Raw genomic sequence first — 20,400 nt, 5'->3', positions numbered from 1 at the left:
CCACAAAGACCACCAACGAAGAACAGAAGCACTAAACTGTCAGAAAGGGAACACAGTTATGACAAAACTGCCTCTTTCAGTCTGGATCATCAGTAAGTACCTGTAAAATATTTTGAAAACAATGATTTATTTTTCCTCAAAAGGCTGATACTTGCAAAGATGAATTTCAAAATTCATAGCTGTAGTGAAGATTAATGAATAAAGTACAGATGGTGATAGACTTTTTACCAAAGTCTGTTGTGACAGGAACAAGGGGAAATGTCTCCAAACTAAAAGAGGGGAGATATAGATCGGTTATAAGAAAAAAGTGTTTTTATGATAAGGGTGGTGAAGCACTGGAACATGTTGCCCAGAGAGGTGGTGGACGCTCTGTTCCTCAAGACATTCAAGGTGAGGCTGGACCAGGCCCTAAGCAACTTGATCTAGCTGTAGGTGCCCCTGCTCATTGCAGAGGAGTTGGACTAGATGACCTTTAAGGGTCCCTTCCAACTCTAAGGATTCCATGATTCTATGATTCTGTGTTTGTTTCATGGCATGTTAGTATCTTCCCAACATCCAGCTAAAATATTTTAGGTAAAAGCTACTTGTCCTAAACTAATTCACAGTCTCATCTCTATGATTTTCAAGTATCGCATACCATTTCTGCTCAAAGTAACTCATTAAAATAGCCATGTTATAACACAGAAATTATTCTCAGTCCATATTTGGCGTTAAGTTAGTCATTTGTACTTTAGATCTGATGAGATACAATTCTGTTCCCAAAAACTTGCCTGTTTTTTTCCAGGTGTATCACTGAGTCTAATAATTGGTATTACATCCCTTCGTCAAACTGCATCTGGTTTATTTCTGAACAGTAACAATGTGCAAAAACATCTGTAGTGAATGGTTGCATTTTTCTACATGCATTCTTAACATCTCAAAGATTTTTCTTATTACTACTACTGTCATGCCTCCACTTTGTGTGAGTTACTTTTTCAGTGTAGTTGTAGACTGTGCTTTGGTCCCCAGAAGGGAGGCTAAAATGTGCAAACCAACAGGTAAAGGTGATTTTTATTTCATAAACTAGAAAGCTACGAAGCCAGTGAGTGATGCAGGCCCAGAAATATACGAGTGTTTGAAATCCACAAACTTAACAGTAATTCTGAAACTCAAAGCTTAGTGGCTATTTATAAACATGGCCTACACAAATATTTTCATATAATTCTTTTCATATAGACTGTTCTGGTTTTGTTATCTGTTCCTGTTTTATATGATACATATTTATGTCATATGCCAATTGCGGAAAAACAGAAACTATGTATGAGAACTACTGAGAAGTAGTTTCAGATTCCACTTCCAGAGATAACAACATGCCAACATGACTCAGTTAATTACTTAATAATCTGACTGAACAAGTCTCAGAGCACATTAAAAAACAAACAAACAAAACAACAAGAAATAACAGGACAAATTTATCTGCAGCATGTACAGGGAAACCACAGAAAACGGGAACAAAAACAACAGTAAGAATGGAATGGGATTTCTACATCGTATCTAAACATACAGAGTGCCAAATATATCTTCAGCTTTTGAGCTCTTTCTCCATACCACTGAGGAAAAGGAGTCAAGTTAAACGAACTGAAAAAAAATGGAGCATGGAAAGGTTCCTAAGTGCCAAAGTCTTTTTTTCCTGCCTTCTTTGAGAAAGATCTCTTACAGTTTCTCAACTCACTGTCAAAGTTTCTGAAAACAGCATGTGTCAGGAAGCACCAAGGGCCAGCTGCTCCCTCAGGAAAGCTGAGCCACGACATAAGTGTAGCCACTGGGTAGGCTGTGTGTTCACTGGGGAATACAGCCCTGTAGGATCAGAATGTGGTGGGCAGAGCTAGGTGCTGGTAAGGCAGTCCTGGGCACCAGAGGCAAAATGCATCAGGTGCATCCAGGTGACAAGCTCTTGCATACATCCAAGAGGTCCATCCAGGAGAGAAGGCACCCATAGCGCAGGTCAGAGGTCCATCCAGGAGGCAGGGCCAGAGACAGAGCAGCACATCTGTAATATAGCCAGGACTGAAAGCCGGGCCAGGACTGAGCTTAAACTGGGCACCTGGGACCATGTACAGTATACATAGATGGGTGTTCTGGATGAGGCAGATCAGGGCTATTAAGATCTGTTGGTATACTCAGAAGTCTCACAGCGTGGTCTTCTGCACACTACTATCAGTTCTCCTCAACCCAACTCAAATTTTAATGCTCTAATGTCACAAAGGACAGACCATATGAGCAGTTACATTGTCTTGTGGAAAGACAAAATATCTTCATTTGCCTGCATGAACAGTGCCTATACTTTACTGCTTCACTGAAGAGGTGCTCTGGAACCAGATTTTGCTCTGGCCTGTTACTATCAATGCAGTAAAATTATAACGTCACTTCTGTAATATATCATCAAAAAAATAAACTTGTAAAGTGCTGAGTCTTCCACTGACAAAAATAGCAGTGAGAAGTGCTTAGCACTAAGTAGGACTGTGTTCATGAGGTTAAAACCTGAACATTAAGCATAAAATGAATGCTGATTTCTTCAAAAAAATACGCTAAGAGTTACGATTCTATTTATAGTTACTATATTGAGAGAACTAGAAGACTGACAAGGCAGCTGATCTCTCATTTTATTTTGTAAAAGGAATTGCTTACATAATACTAAGGCACAAAACCAAAACCTTCTCTTTCTTCATAGTTCTCTGAAATTTAACGATATATCAAATTTGCTTTGACATTTCATCCAAAACTGATGACACGTCACTGGCTGTTAACACCCAGTGAAAAATAAATACAAAAATATTGAAGTCTACAACATCAGCAGATGACAGAAACTCAGAATTAAGGCACAAGTTTCCTTCAGTTATTAGATGTATAATACAACTGGAATGTACAACATGATAGCAATGCAGATCTGAGTAAATGTTATATATTCTTTGAATTGACAGCATTACAGAGCATTAGTACTTTAGAATATATTATGCCTGGAGGTACGAAACAGTAAAATGCCCAAAGGACATGAGTTAACTCATGCTACTGTAAACCACACATTGTAACATACTTTGTAGCATACATACCAGAGGAGCAAGCAGTGTTTTGATACTGCAGTAACACTTGCAGAGAGAAGAATGATTTAATAGTGGAGTGATAACCTTGACTTAAATGTCATGATTTCTGTCATTTGAAAACTAGGAGTCCTTTAAAAAAGTAGGCCTAGTGTTATACAAAACTGTGTAATAAATAAAGCATAATAAGAAAACAGAAATGGCTTCTTTAAATTACTATACAGTAGGTATATTGAAATGATACAATCAACTCTGATATTTAATAATAAACACCAAATTAAACTATTTAAAATGGACTTCAACAGAAGGAAAGTACACATAATAAAAAAATCTTCAGTGATTTTCAGGAAAACAGTTAGATATCTAAATTTCCAGAACAGAATCAGTATCCTGGTAAGAATTTAAGGACTTCACATGTTCATGTAATTCTCATTTTAATTACTGTCATTTCTGAATGAGAAATAAAATACTCTGAACAACCAGAAACATCCTACTTTTCTAGAAGAAAAACAGCAAATCAAATCAGCAACATTTCTCTTTTACACAGAGAACCCTACCTCTTACAACAAGGTCAGCTGAAGCTGAAGAATTGTCAACAATTGTCTGGGCGGTACACGTGTATCTTCCAGCATGCCGCAGCTGAACATTTTTAATGAGCAGTTCACCATTGGATTTAATCTGTTAAAAAAAAGAATACTTAATGAAGCTAGTAAACATCCCTGCATAACTAAGTGATACCCATCTTACATACCTCCCAACTGATATACAGATACACAGCGGCTGCTATTTACAAAAAGTGCTTATTTTGAGAACAGATCACCCTCACAGATATACTTGATTTATGAGACAACTGTTTTAAGTGTCCTGTGTTTCTTGAAGAGATGCTTACTCTTTACCATATATGAAAAAAAACCAGGACATAAGAGAGTAGGTATTTCTTTTCAAGCAGGTATTGTTCATTTTCTACTATTTTAAGCCTAAATCTGAACATATAATTCAGTCAAAAATTTTTTTTCATAAACAGCAATCTGACGATTCATCTATACTGTTATTTCCTAACTATGCATGTTTGTACAATAACAGTTTCATGGAGACCTGTTAACAGATGAGAATGCTGTTTGGCTGCTCTTTTACAGATCTAAAACAGCACAAAGGTTTATATCACAGGCAAGTTACAATCAAAGCCTGGCTACAGCTCCCACCTCACTGTGGTCTGACATTGCCATCCATGAGAGGCCAGCTGCCATCCCAGCCTGACCTAGGCCTGGCATTCTCTCTATAGACCTGTCTTAGTCCTGAGCTGGGCCTGGCCCTGGCTTCTAGGCTTGCTCCAACTGGGGTAAGCAAGGGCCAGCCCCGGCAAAGAACATCAGGAACTCCAGGGAAGCAATTTCCCATTCAACGAGGCTCACAGACTCATCATCATCATCATCATAGTAGTCATCATCACAGACCCTAATCCTTTCCCCACACTTCACCAATGCAAGGCTAACAACATCTAACTTCAGATTCATGATTTCCCACTCAAAGGCCATTCACTTTAAATTGGCAATCAATAGGTGAACACAAAGATCTGACAACCAGCAGTAACTGGTAATAAAACAGCTCACTCCTCTTTGGACCTCTCAAGTTCCTACAGGAGTGCAATTTCATTACAAAATGCCTTTTCTCCTGTAGCAATATCTAAGTGTATACTATTTAATTGCTGGTATGCTTCCCATTCACAATTTTAGCCTATGTCAAAAGGAGCCCCAGCCAACACGTAGGCACCTAGCACACAAGAGATCCCTGAAAATCTAGTTTCCTCCACACTGTGTTGGGAGAGCATAAAATTTAGCAAATTTGGCCTTCCTTCAACAGTAGTCCTCAGAGCCAGATAGAAGGCACTGGTCTATCTTCTTCTGTGATATAAGCGTACCGGTACAGTTAAAATGGGAGTTCATGTTAGCACACTTTGCTGTCTAAAAGTTTGCATCTAATCTAAGTCCCAAAGCTCACTTTCCATTGACTTCACCAAATTATCTACCAGCAGCCATTGCTGACATATGCATAATTCTCTGTATACATACCACACTTGTTTTACTGTCATATAGCCGGGGGCTTTCAATCTTTTCCCTTCTAATTCCTCTTTATATTACATAGAAACATCTAAAAAATCCAAACCTCCGCTATCTTCACACCATGCTCTTTTGAATTCACTTTTTAAAACCTTCAGTTGATGTATCTAGATATATATAAAGAAAATGCGGACTGTTTTTTATCTGTGTAATAGAAGATTTGTTCTGGTTTTTGTGTTTTTTTTTGTTTTGGGTTTTTTTTCTGGGGGGGAGGGAGGGTGATTCTACCTAGCAAATTAAGAGAGGAAGTACTACTCCATCTTCACAGATTTAAAATTTGTTGGTTCTAATCAAAATATAGCATAAGAGTGGCTAAGTATTTCTGTATGATGTCTTTAAATTTCAGTCAAAATTTCCAGTAGGCTTTTAGTATGTAAAATATGAAGTGAATAAAATGCAATTTTACAGAAATACAGAATATGGTATTAATATATGGTATAATTTAAAATACCATTTTAAATAAGAACAGTTGACTAACTTAGATGCACATTTTACATTAGGTGTCAGCATTAACTGCACTCACACAAAAGGACAGTGATGGAATTCAGTATTACATAGCAAAGGTTGCAGTATAAAAGCAACTTCTCAAGAGAGTCTAATACAAAGATGAAGTCCTTTGTAACTTAATTGTTGTATTATCATGTTATGTGACTCAAGAGATATCCATAGTCTTTACAAAATTTCTCCAGCTGTCCTAGCAGCTTAATGCTTCATGACCATGTGGGATTTGGACTACAAATAATGGCTGTAAGCATCTTGTGTTTAGGAAAATGTTCTCCAATTGGGGTGAAGCTAACTAACCTACAAATTACACATTCTGAAAAAAAATTGCAGAATGCAAGGAGCTAAACTTCATGATGTCTGAACCTATAGATCAACAGCTGCATTACGAGCTCGCAAGAAAATAAAAGCCACCAATTTGCACGCTTAGAAAAAAGTCCTGCTTTAGAGATAGTCTGTGCACCTGTTATGTATTTAAGACAAGGGTTCCTAATTGTGCCCTCACATTATCCTTACTCTATGGAGGTTATCCTCCTCTTCTACTCTGTCCTGGTGATACCATATCTGGAATACTGTGTACAGTTCTGGACTTCTCAGTTCAAGAAAGACAGGCAAGACTCTAGAGAGAGTTCAGTGGAGGGCCACAAAGATGATAAAGGGCCTGGAGCATCTCCTGTATGAGGAAAGGCTGAGAAACATGGGGCTGTTCAGCCTAGAGAAGACATGGCTGAGAGGGGATCTTATCAATGCTTATAATTACCAAAAAAGCAGGTGTCAAGAGAATGGGGTCAGGCTCTCTTCATTGGTACCCAGCAAAAGGACAAGGGGCAATGGGCACAAACTAGTGCCCATTATTGCAGTGCTACAGTCACATAAGTTGTTTTAATTACCCCTATTTCTGGAGAAGGAACTGAAGCTGAGAGAGATTGGTATTTAAAATGTTCATTAATGATAAATGACCTATAAATTGAGTAAGTGGAAAATGGATGTCTTGACAAAGTGATAAAGTCTTACAGCAAATTTAATACCCTTGCTGAGGGGTTTAAAACCCTTGTCTGATGATACAAAGAGTTAAAACCTCTTAATGTATCATATGTAGAAGTTCTCTAAAATTCCCACATACATACATTTTAGGTATTAATTATTCTGCAGGAAAAGAAAAGAAAAAGAGGAAGGCAAATGGAAAGATGAAAAGGAAAAAGGAAAAGGGAAAAAGGAAAAGAAAGAAAAGGAAATAGAAAAGGAAAAAGGAAAAAGGAAAAAAAGGAAAAGGAAAAGGAAAAGGAAAAGGAAAAGGAAAAGGAAAAGGAAAAGGAAAAGGAAAAGGAAAAGGAAAAGGAAAAGGAAAAGGAAAAGGAAAGAAATAAAAGCCCTATTTGTATGGACACTCAATAAGAAGTGTTCAAGTGATTATATCTGGGGAAAATACGTAGTCACATTTTCAGATGGCTATAAGGTTCACTGTCTCATGCTACCTGTGGTAGTACCACAAGCTGAACAAAATATTTTTGTCTTATGACATTTCTCTGAACCCACTAGACGTGCACCTGCAGAATAAGGAGCAGAACAGAGACCACAATATATACCACAGCCACCCTGAATGGAAAACACACTTTATATTAAGAAATACAATTATATAAATATTTAAAAATAAACATTTGAAATAATTTTCCTATTCCTCAAAAAAAAAAAAAAAAAAAAAGCAGACTACTAGGTTATACCACAGGTTTATGCATGTGCTTGTCTCTGAAGTATTTCAGAAAAAAAACAAGTATATATACACAAAATATATCTGATTGCTTTCATGACAGTAGAAATGTTAGAAAAGATGAACAGATGGTTTTATACCACACAAAATCGGAAGGGGCAACATTCTGATTTTGTAACTCACTTCAGATTGTTCAGAAATCTCATTTTGTTACAAAAAAATAGAAACCAAAACACTGCAATCCTGAAACCTTCACGCAAAGAATTCAGATGATTAAGTAAAAATGAGGAATGTTTAGGCATAAGAACTAGTGTTATCATAACTGGACAGTCCTAGGGAACAACAACGATTTTTAATACAATTTAAAGTATCATAGGCTGTCATTATCATCTCATCTCTGTTTTGAAGAAATGAAAGCTATGTCATCCAGTTTATGTTTCCTAACTGAAAATGAGGGAAAAAAAAAAAAAGTAAAGGTTAAAGAATTTCCAAATTCTCTGAAACTAGAATGCAAGTTCAGAGTCTATATTTAGGGGAAATTAAAATAGTCAGAAAAAACTGCCCTTTTCCTAAACGAGGTAGGTCTGGAACAGAAGCGCTTCCGTACGAGTGCTCCTTGCCCCCAGTTAATTCATGAGAATTCCAGGGGGATTACCTTAAAGGACAGCATCCTGTGAAAATCTGTGGGGATTACTGTGTAAATGAGCACTGGCTGGCTGCCCGACTAACCACATGTAAGCACTTTTGTCTGTAGTGGGCTACACAATGCTGTCAACAGCTTTCAGGAAGAAAAGTCATTAGGAGTATCAGTACCAGTGTGGGAGTAGAGAAGGGCAGCTACCTGCTGCTCTGACCTCCAAAAATGGTAACAAAGAAATTTCATAAATTCTGACCTCTTGAGTTTCCAGTTTCTTGTTGGGCTTTTACATCGTTTTTGTTGTTTTGTTTTTAATAAAAAAGATAAATGATCCTCTATTTTAGTTCTCTGTTATAAGCTTGTAGTTTATTAACACTAAATGCCATCCTAGAAAGAACACTACAGCTAATGAATCTCTGATCATTGCTTACACTTTGATCTGCAGCTAAACATACGAAAGTTTGTCCAATAAGGTTTACAAAAACTGCACAAATCTAGAATTCTCTTAATCTCATTTCTACTTCATAAAATTGATTACAATTTCTTATGTCTTAGTACTCACTAATTCATATTTTAGCAAATAAATTAAAATACTTTGTTGTATTTATTAATGATATGCCCACATACTTCCTTTAACAATAACTTCCCCTCTGGGAACTTGGTCTTAAAATCCAAATGATGAAAACCAAATGGAAAAACGTAATGTAGTTTAAACAGTATCAACCTACAGATACGGTATTGTACCTTACTGGTTCAGAAGCTCTCTTGAACAAAAATTTTATATAGTTGGTGATAAAGCTTTTCATGCATCAGGAGAAGCCCGAGTTCTTGGTGGTAAAAGAAGAGCTTACAAAGCACATAAAGAGCATGAGCATCAGCAGATTCTGTCCACAAATTAGATATGAATGCACTGTATGTTTTCACTGAAAAACCTCAGCATGGCTGAGTTCAAAAATGCCTTCCTTAATACAGAGAAAACTGAATCACAGACTGGAAATTGTGACAGCAGTACTCATGGATGTTCCAAGTGTATCTGTGGTTCACCACTCAGATATTTACCAAGTTTCAAGCAAAGACTTTCATCATACGAACCCTATGTTTATGCTTTAATAGTGATGTCAAAAATAGCACCGTATGCTCTATGTCTGAGATCCACTGTTCCTGTTTGACAATCACCTTTGCCTGTGCACATAACTACTAAATGTCTTCAGAACACAACCCGAAGTGACTGAAAATCATTTATAGGAGTCTACCCTTTTGATCGAAACTTCTGTTAGAACCTTAGCAAGAATGGAGGACTTTACGTTACTATGAAGATGAAAAGCCCTTTGTAATAGTAAAACTATGTAAGAATCTGGTAAGCAGAGATGGAGATGTGCTTTAAAATTCCCAAAATTAGACATCTGAGCTTCAGATGTGTTATAATGCACAGTGAAAATATGATGATAAAACAATTAATAAGAGGTAACTTGGAAGAGATGGGATTCTTGGAGATTAGATTATTTTTTCCAAAGCTATCACTAACTTAAAAAATATTTTTTGTAAAATCTATACCTAGAACTATGACCTTTAAACATGCTCACCTGAAATGCTTTGCTCCTGCCAGTAGAGGATCTGCTATGTGTTAGATAAAAGTACTTAATATAGAAAATCCAACAGCTGTTGATGAATGTTAACATGTCATCACAGCTATTTTCCTGATATTGAGATAACAGATGACATGGGGACAAAAACATCAATGCAGTTCCAGTGTCTCTATCATGACCTTCATGTAGAAGATCTTATTTCACTTCGTTTTATAATCCACAGCTGGCAAAAAAAATGATGGTTAAATAAAAAAAACAGCAGGATAATGACAACAGAGCCATTCCCGATAAAGAACCTCTTCCTTCAGTGACCTATACTTATATGTAAAGGAAGGACAGTGCTAATTCCTCCCCTCTAATGTGGACTGGGAAATACTTCGAACAAACACATTATTCTTTCCCATTCAGCACACTGTTGCTTTGTACCAATACCCCTGTGGTAACATGCCCTGTTATTTCACTTCTAAGAAGAAAAAGAAAAGTCTAGATACTTGTTCACTTGTACTCATGGCTCATAGCCATGGCTGACAATGAAAATTCATAATCAATTACCAACTATATTTCTATGGGTAGTACTTGACCCATGAGACTTTTTCAGCTCCTGTTTAACTTAAGTAGAATGATAAAATTGAGTTGGAAGGGACCTCTACTTCCATGCCCCTGCTGTGGGCTGGTTGCCACCCACCTGATCAGGCTGCCCAGGGCCTCATCCAACTTGGCCTCGAACATCTCCAGGACTGGGGTATCCACAGCTTCTCTGGGCAGCATGTGCTAGTGCTTCACCACTCTCTGAGGAAAGAATTTCCTTCTAACATCTAATCTAAATCTTCTTTTATTTTAAAACTAAACACGTGCTACGTGATCTTAACAAGGTGAAGAAATATAAAGAAAGGGTGTCTTTTTCTTGGATTGCAGGTGTGTTTTTTTCTCATTTTAAATCCCCATCAGTGACCATACTATTGTATAACGTGATTCTGACATGGGACAACAGTGTGGTAAGAACTGTGCAATAAATCCAATAAAACTGGATATAAGGAAAAAGTCCTTTACTGTGAGGGTGGAGAGGCACTGGAACAGGTTGCCCAGAGATGTGGTTGATGCCCTCGTCCCTGCAGACTTTCAAGGCAAGGCTGGATCAGGCCTTGATCCAGCTGCGCATGTCCCTGTTCAGTTGCAGGGCGGTTGGACTTAGATGGCCTTTATAAGTCCCTTCCAACTCTGAGGATTCTATGATTCTGTAGTACCTGATAGGCACAGCTGGATATTAGACAAGATCTGATGCTGTTTACAGGCTCCTACTCCTTTACGTTACAATAGTCTTATATCCTGCTGCTAATATATATATTTTTTGGCAGATTCTTTCTTTGGCAGAATTATCTAGGGATTTTACATGGATTTGGGCAGTTTGTGAGGATTCACAAGCATATAAGGTTACATTTTTAAATTCTGGGACAGTAGTTGACATATCTTGATCCCTTTAAATAGACTACATTTCTTAGTGCTGGAAATAGCATTGTGGATTAATATTAAATTTCCTCAATGCCTTCTGTCAGAGCTAACTGCTTGTTGGCTTCACCCTCAGCACTATGTCTTCGGCTTTCCTACCCCTCCTTACTTTTAACCACTGGCTCCATCCATCTCATTCCATGCACTCTACATTACTATTAAGATTTTTCCCCCAAATCTAGTGAAAATATTTGACTTCAAACTCACTCATGTGCCATGTGTCTTCCTGCTGCATTAAGGCACTGGTAGCAATGGGTTGAGACAGTACCTTCAGAGATTTCTGGGACTTTCAGAAAAATCAGAAGCTCAGATGATTTGGTTGGCCATGCCTCATGAACAATCATCTACCCCCTCAATATATTCAACAAACTGTACAGATTTGAGCCCACTGTGTCTCTGACTCCCAGGTTTTGTTTCAATCCATACTAAGCTTCTTTGCCCCTATCAGCAGGTAACTGAGCTTCCCTATTGAAATACTTTTCTCTAATTCTTCAGTTCTCCTCCTGAATTTTCTATTGATTTCCTGTCATATACCTGTAGCTAGAGGTGACAGTCTGCAAGGAGGATTACCAGAGAAGGCAGTGAAAACAAAACTAAATGAAAATCTTTATATCTTTTCTGCTGCAGTGGAGTACACAGGAGAGATTTCTACAGTAAAACTGTCTATTCAGTGATCTGTTGAGCAGGAACATACAGTAGTATATTTTTGTCTTCTATGCCCAAACAAGGAATCACTATTCTCAGTAAACTGTAACTTAGAAAAACTAAGCAGCTATTAAGCTATATTCATCTGATAGGATTTTTACAGTACAACTTAGTCTCTGGTTTACAAAAATGTCTGTTTTGGAGAACTTTCCTTTTTGGTATATGTCTTCAATCTAAAATTCATCTCACCAGTTTTATACATCAATAGTGTGGATGTTGGTATCTGAACTAACCACCTTTTGCAGTCGAGACAAAGAAACAGGCCCTTTTGTGTGTGATTTACCTTAACGTAAAGTAGCTGTCTGGCCATGCACCTTCAGAATACTATGAATGTGGTCTTCAAAGACTGCAAAGCTTTCTGCACTTTGAAGAGGAGTAAGGTAAGATGAATAATATTTGCACAAGCGGAAAAAGACACCAGTAACTTTTGAGAATACAGTAAAGTCTAGTCCATACTGTTGCAGTTATGCACAGACAGGTTAGATTCAGAAGCGACTTCAAAAGCAAAGAGAGCCTGAGCTACAAGACCTGCAAGTTCTGTGCCAGACACATTTGGTCACCTTTGTGTCATGTCTTTGCAAACACCTGAGAGCACAATGCAGAGGCCTGACTTCTTGAGCCAGCATGGATTCAGTAGATCTTAATTCCTGCTCAGTAGCAGTCATGACAATGAGGTGTGTCAGCACCAGCTCATACTATGCTCCTCATTCAGTGAGAGCTTTTTACTTGGTTGCAGCGCTACACGGTGCCCACCACCTGGGAGCTGAGCCTGGGATTTTCCTAGCAAAGATTCTGGAAAAGAAATTCTATCATTAAAGCTCCCGGTAAGGTAAAAAAATCCTAAGTGAAGAAAAGGGAAAGGGAAGGAAAGAGAAAGGGAGAGTTAAATTACGGAGCCCCTCTTCCTGATTATCTATACAAATGAACCAGTAAGTTCCAAAAGTGTATTAAAAATACAATGATACAGCTTCACTTTCACATTTTAAAGAGAATGTTCTGTAGTAAACTAAAAATCAAAATAATATATTTATTTGGGTAGTGTTTATTATTTTTTAATATATTTTAAAAGTTGGTCTTTCAGTCTTTAAATAAACATGGCAAAAAGCAGATCCATAAATAACAAATAACCAACCACCAGATGCTTCCTGATTACGTGAAGCACTATATCTGTACAGGACTTGAAAGGATGCGTTAGTGTCTAGTTCCTCAATTAAATAACAAACATAAAGTCAAAAGCAAGCAATTTAATAATAAGATTTTGAAGAATGCATTTGATTCTTTGAAAGTTAACCAATTAGTACATGTATTTTTCATTTCAAGTATCACTGTCACACTTGGTCATGTGTAATCAAAACAGCACTGACAAATATTCTTTTGATAAATCAGTTTTAGTACTAATGTAATGCAAATTAGTTTTGCCTTCAGCAAATGGTGTCATTACCAAAGCTTCCATTTAAAGAAAAAAAGCCTTATGCAGGTATTTACAAGAATTTCATTAGCATGTCATAATGTTTATGTGACAACAATATTAAAATTATTTTGAGAACTGAAATAGTGTGGCTTCATCAAGTTGATCTGCATGTCACAACAAATTAATAGCAATATTATCAGGAAGACAGATTAGGACCCTTCATCAACAAGGAATTATAGCATAGAGGGAATGCATTATATACCCAGTGATTGCAATGTTTATGATGGAATATTTTTTCTTTCATGTTTGAGAAGAGTTGTGTGGCAATACAAGAGTTAGAGCTGTTGAGTCTGATGTACAACAGCTCATGCCTTTACATCCGAGAAAGCCTGAGCAAACCTGCCACCCAGTGACTTCAGCTGAGAACTACCAGAGATACGTAAGCAGCAGACAAGGAAATCCCTTTGCTCACATTAGAAGGGGGATAAAAAGCACCTTTCTGTTAGAAAATAATACATGAAACAGATTTTAAAGTTTAAACTGTATATTCCTCTTAATTACATCCTATGTAAACATTTATAGTGTCCCTTCCTTTTTTTTTTTTAATTCTCCTACATTACTAAGTGCTGAATTCTGAAATAACTACGTATCTTGACTACAGACGTCAAATGCAATCCTACTGCCCTCTCTATCCTGAGTGATGAAGACTGAGTTGCGTTTGGAAGAGGAACAGAAATTATTTGAACCTGCTTTGCATTTGAAAGCACAGAAGTAAGGCTAGGGAAAGTAAAAAAAAAAGGTTTCAATTATTTATACTAGTATTGATCAAGTGCAAAAGGAACACAAATTAAGAAGTATCCCTCAGGAAAATTGAGTTATGCTTTGACAAAATAACTGATGTTTGGTTCTAACTTACTTAACTGTCTAAATGAATTAAGAGTTAGTCACACCTCAGCTACTTCTGTATCCCATGAAGCACATATCTCCATAATCTATTGAAAGAGATGAGCTCCTTCTAGCACAACATCTACATGAAGTGAATGACCTCCCTTTTTTTTCTCTGTCTCTCCAGACCATAGGAACAAAATAGGTTAATATGTTTTTAAAAATCAATAACTTCAGTGAAGTGTCTAAGATACTGTAGAGTTAGTCAGAATTTAGGATCAGGAGATCCAGGACCACTGTCTATATCTGAAAGATGAGACTGTAAGCCTAAATATTAAGTTAAACTGCAGAAAGAATCATGCCCTGCACACTTGCTGAAGCATTTTTTTAGCCCCAGACTCATTCACTCAAAGCATTTTGGTAGAAGGTGCCCTAACATTGGGATTAAATTTCAGAATAAAATTCTTAAATATATGTATTTATCTATTTATTTTCCTTCTATTTTAATTGTTATGAGGAAAACCCAGAAGTGAATGCCAATGACATAACAATTTTCGTTAAACACATGATAAACAGATGAAGAAAGTTCAGGGTCTTGCATTACATAGTCTGGCATTACAGTCCTCTGGTAAAGACAGTTCCACCTTTCCTCCATATCAAAATTATTGTTTCATCTACTATTTTTGTCAGATTTGCTATTCAGTGGAACAGAACTTCTTTGTGTGATTTCTGATAGGTGGTTATAAGCAACTAAAAAAAAAAAAAGGATAAAACCAAGAGTGGTTCCTTTTACACAGAATGTACTGAAAGGAGGCTTTACTCTTTGAGCTCCTATTTTGACTGTCACTCAGGCTCATTCTGGCCTTCAGCTAAGGGATAGCTAATGCTATTAGAAGGTGACTTATGCTTCTTCACCTGTGTGGGAATAGAAACTTGTCAAAAGTGTGACTTAACAGCCACATGCAGGAATTCTTTGGATAAAAAACTTGGTGTAAATCTACATAGTCTGTAATTCATGAAGCGACATAAAAATACATTTTTCTACCTGCAAAGTACCGTGTTAATAAGTTTGGACATACATTTTTGGGGAGTTTGTTGCAGAAAGGACTTTGTATCTTCAGGTTTCAATATTTTTCATCTGATCTTAGCATAGCTCTACTGTTTTCTTGGACAAAGACTTGTTCTCTCACTGGCAGAGAACAAGGTGACGTCCTAGGGATGTTTACAACTTAGCAAATGAGTAGGCTAAGGTAACCGTAAGCCTTTTAAGAACTGGTTTGTTCCAAATTAGAATAAAATAGTTATGTCTGAAATATCTTCTCACATGGACACAAATAGATATTGAAAAACAACAACATAAAAAGAATCTCTTCGTCGCTGAAAGATCAAGTAACATTGCTGTTCTAGGACAAGGACTCTGCAGGAGGGACTGCTACAAGGTAGGTGATTTTGAAGATACTGACATCACAGGCATTGCTAACAGCCTTTTCTCTTCACATCTCCAGCTTCTCTTAGGAGCATGAAAAGAATCTGTGTCAAAATTTGAATATTTTTATATCATTTAAACTCAGAACAACAGAATAAATAAATACACTTTTGGCAACCACTGTGAGGTTGTTGTTGAATAACAGGTAATTTATCATTAGAAAGGATTTCTGCTCAAGGTATTAATTTTGAATAAGCCTGATGGAAGACTGTAAAGAAATATCCATATATGCAAACACAAAAGGTCTGTAATTCTTCTTTATATGTGCCAAAATGAGCGTCTCTGTATTAACTTGTTTAGACTTCACACAAACTCTTCTTGCTCAGTGTTTACAGACTGTTTGACTCCTACCCACCATCTGGCCCAGTCTTGTGCCAAATTCCAGAAATGCTGAGGAGAAAAACATGGGCAAGTTAAAGTGAATGCATATGCATGCTTTTTCAAGATAATTTGCACCCTGCTTAGTATCAGGTTACCTTCTTACCAGCTATATTCACTACTCATCAGAGTGGGATTTAACTGAAGTATCAAAATACTTAATGTCAATTTGAATATCTGAATTCAGGTATTTACCTGCAAGTGCGTACAAGTCTATAAGGTGTCTACATTGTAATTTTATGCTATGTTCTTAGCTTATTGTATTTTTACAGACTTGGACGCACAATAGTAAAATGGCTATTCACAATAAAGAAAACTAGGCTTTCAGAAATTAAATGAGGATCACAAGTATCTTACCATGACATTCCTTTCATAATGTTCGTGCTCTTTCTCAAAATCTATTACAAAGCCATTTAGAGACCAAATAAATGTCAGGTCTAATGTGGGATCATGGGATGCAATGCATTGCATGGTAGCATTCTCTCCAACGGTGACATCAACATTCAGCGGAGCTAAAGTAATCCTTGTAGCTTCTGTGAAGTTAACAGCAAACATGGAAAATTCCAATAAATATTTATCCACATGTAAACTCAGCTTCACAACTGTTTGATTACGTATGAAACTACTCCCTCAACTCTATTTCACATGTTATTCGTGCAGCTATGCTTGAAAGAACTAAACAGAACAAAGGAAAACTACAACTGAAATGCCTCATACATATTTAGCTGCCCTTTGAAAATGGCTGTTTCAGGCTGAATCATATTAACTATGTAAAGGTATTTTTATTCATTGACTGCTTCAGGTAGAAAGAGGATATGTAATGAATCTTATGTGATTTGCATTGAATTTCTTGTTTTAATTACAGTATTTCTTAAGGTTTAAAAAACGTCTCTTTAACAAATGGAAATTTCTATTCAGTTGTCAGGCTGAGTCAGATTTCCATTACAGCATCACAGAGAGATCTTAATTTATCTGCTGAGAAACAACATAAAGGATGTGTAAGAAACTATGGAAATAGCTACCTGTGGAAAGAAAAAGAACACAAGAAAAGGAAGAAAGCTGTACACCTCCCAGAAATGTGTCTTATCACTATAGGAACAGAAAATGGCAGAGAGTTCATGAGGCTTGCTAGAGATCTTGGTACGTGCATCAAATTCATATGGTAAATTAACACAGTCCTGGACGAGACTCACTGGATCACTGAGATATGTTCCTTTTGTCTTAAAAATGATCATAAAACAAAAAGACACTGAACACCATCCCTGGAGGCATCCAAGGTCTGGCTGGATTGAGCCCTGGGTGGCCTGATCTGGTGGGTGGCAACCCTGCCCATGGCAGGGGGGTTGAACTAGATGATCTTCTAGGTCCCTTCCAACCTAAGCCATTCTATGATTCTATGATCTACTCTTCATATCATAACATGTAATATCTTTCCCACAAATATAGAGTGTACCAAAACCTGGGAGCCATAAAGCCATTGCCATTAGTTAAGATCCAGGCTTCTGTGTGCTTCAAAGGACCCCACCACATACAAAACAGTAAAATAAGCCCAATAAACACAACACTTCTTGTCATTCTGACTAGGATAAAACTTCCCAGATTCTACTTGAGTAATCCAAAACATGTCTAATACTGAGACTATAAGGATGGCACAACTACTCAGTATCTCAGAATGGAGTATCAAGGTGCACGGAATCAACCTCTTAATATCCAATCTCTAAAGTCCTAGCTATGGACGCGTTTTAGGATACACAATGCTTTCTAACGTTATGCCTGTTCACTCATTGTTTGATTCTACCACCAGTAAATTTCTAAATGTTTATATTAAGAACTATTAATCTAAGAAGTTGCTGAAACAGTGGCCCAGAAGCAGTGAACAAACAGCATGTGGAAAAGGCCATCAAACTTCACAGTGTCTGTGAGCTTCAGTTTAACTTTTCAATTTCCTGAAGTTAGAAGCAATGTCTGAAAAATTTTATGGGTCATACAAAGTGCTTCAGAATGCCATTTTCAAAGTATTCTTTGTCAACTCTCATCACTGTCCACAATGTGAAAGTAATTTTAAAACATGTCATCTGACCATCTTGTTTCTGCTGTGATGCAAGGGAGGCATCCTAGTATTCTGAAATTCCTTTTCAGATGAATCACATAATGAGCAGAATTCAGATAATGAGCAGAACACTCCAAGAATGGAAACTTCTTTATAACTAATTTATACCGTATGAAGGTATGTGGTTTAAGTGTTCCACTGTGCAGATTTATTATGCAAATATTCATGCCAATTTTAGAAGATATGACAAGACAATGAAGGGGCTGGATATTTATTTACATAACCTTTCAAGACAATTAAATGGCTGAGACCAATATTAAGAAATGCAAAAATGCAGAAGATGATAAAAAGTAACTGCAAACATGAAACATACTTGATTAATCAAAATAAAGTCTTACCATACCTTTCCATTTGGTACAATAAATCAGGTGGAAAAAAAATGCTTTAATCTGATCCGAAGATACAGATTAATTCTTAAGTTAGTGCATCAGTACTGTGGTATTAAGCTTCCACATGTAGCATGATTTTTCAAACAGACATTAAAAAAATAAACAATTCTTGTACTGTCAGTGAGACTTGGCAGACATAGCTGTCGATGAATGTCATCCTTTCTGCCTGTATTCTACAGCTATTTGACATCAGATTTAAAATAGTTAGGGATATCAGTATTCAATCAGCAAATACTAATATCTGTAAGTAAAGGGAATTTAGTAATGCAACCCTATGTCTCTATGCTCCTATCTCACAAATTTAATCTATATTTATTTAACTGCAATGCTCTCTCAGACTTGCTTTCCTCACCAGAAAAAAAGAAAAAATGAAAGATGGTCGATAAAAGTCCCATTTCTCTTTTCTGACTGTGGCCCTCCATCCATTCTTGAGCTAAGCCACTATGATCTTGAATGAGTCCATCATAGTGTGCCAGTTTAATGGATCAGATTTAATTAATTCCTGAAAGCTGACATGCAATGAACATGTACCCAGCTGCTACTGAGCAACACATTTTAAAAGCCACAATTTATTGTTTAAAGACCCATTAACTTAGAAAGGAAAGATATAAAATGGCTTGCAAAAGTATTGCAATGCTGGGAGTGAAAATTAGTGATTTTGAACTCGGGGATTCTACCCAAAACAAACTTATGCAATTTAGAGGTTTACCTGTCATTTCCAGAACACCAGTGCTATTAGCTTTCCCTCGGTTATTTTCAGCAAAACAGGTGTAGCGGCCTTCATCCAGCTTTGTGACATTGATAATTTCCAGGCTCCCATCATCCCAAATACGTATGCTATTGAAAGTGTAAATATTAAAGCAAGAGAAATTTGGCATTTAGATCAGAAAGAAATACTTACAGTTGGAATTGTATTAAGTTGAAAGATACCACAAAAATCTCTTGGAAGCTCATGCCTGACTGCTACATACATAAACACTCCTATAGTCCAAAAATATCTAAATAGATTGCGGCATGGTTAGATGCCTTATATTGCTGGAGCAAAAGGATCTACTTTCATTTACTAGTAGTCATTCAAATATTTTTCTTACAGTTCTGTGATACAATTCAATTCTGAAATGTGAACAGCACCAACCACACTGGCTAAAGCTACATGCCATGCATGTCCTGCTAGCTCCTTGGACCCACAGTGCTAGGTGTATCACTTTCCTGAAATTACACATTCTACTGCCAATGACCTCTGTGAAAATAAGAACTAGCTTGCATGATAAATAAAAACATAAGGCAGCATTTTAAGATTCATAGTGTCCACTAACAGTCAATACTAACCGGCTCCCATTTACAAGCAATTCTGTTCCTTTGCTCCAGGAGAATTTTGGCTTAGGAGCAGCTTTAGGTTTGCATTCAATGATTACACGCCCCCCTTTAGCTGCTAGGATTTTCTTCTTCATAGGGTTCAGTTCAAAAGTAGGAGGTGAAGCTGAAAACAAAATTTAACATGAGTACTGCTGTTAGCGACTTTCCAGAAGAATGCAATTTGTTTGCAACAGTAAAACGAAGCTAAGTAATGGAAATATTGAATTGTATACAAATGTCCAATATTCAGACCAGTGAGAAAAATATTAATGATACAGAGATGTGATAAGAAGCAGACAGTGATCTAAAAGAAACAGCAAAAATCATTTAGATCTATGCTGTGTGTTCAGAAGTTTACTTTTGTTCACTTCTGAACTTCCATCTAAGTTTAATCTAACAAGATCAAAGTCAACCGAAATCAATAGAAAGCTACTTCTTTTCAAAGGCCTTTTGATCAGTCCTAATAAAATTTAGATTCCTAGAGGCCCCCTTCTATAAGAAGTAGCTCGTTCCATCACACTTCCAAATAACACACTGTTTTTACTTTT

At 36.9% G+C, this 20,400-nt stretch overlaps 1 protein-coding gene across 2 annotated transcripts in view; it reads right to left on the bottom strand.

Annotated features, from left to right (window-relative positions):
- CNTN1 (contactin 1) overlaps nt 1-20,400 on the bottom strand; it is a 75,853-nt gene that overhangs the window by 38,551 nt on the left and 16,902 nt on the right. For both annotated transcript variants that reach the window (XM_021384954.1, XM_021384955.1), the window contains 4 exons: nt 19,826-19,976; nt 19,206-19,333; nt 16,355-16,530; nt 3,635-3,755 (listed from right to left, as the gene is read on the bottom strand). In XM_021384954.1, the coding sequence (XP_021240629.1) occupies nt 3,635-3,755; nt 16,355-16,530; nt 19,206-19,333; nt 19,826-19,976 (576 nt within the window). The remainder of the gene's footprint in view (nt 1-3,634; nt 3,756-16,354; nt 16,531-19,205; nt 19,334-19,825; nt 19,977-20,400) is intronic.

This window comes from Numida meleagris, chromosome 1 (assembly GCF_002078875.1).
Source record: "Numida meleagris isolate 19003 breed g44 Domestic line chromosome 1, NumMel1.0, whole genome shotgun sequence".
Lineage (NCBI taxonomy): Eukaryota > Metazoa > Chordata > Aves > Galliformes > Numididae > Numida > Numida meleagris.
The sequence above is the reverse complement of the archived record's forward strand: the minus strand, read 5'-3'. Positions and strand labels throughout refer to the sequence as shown.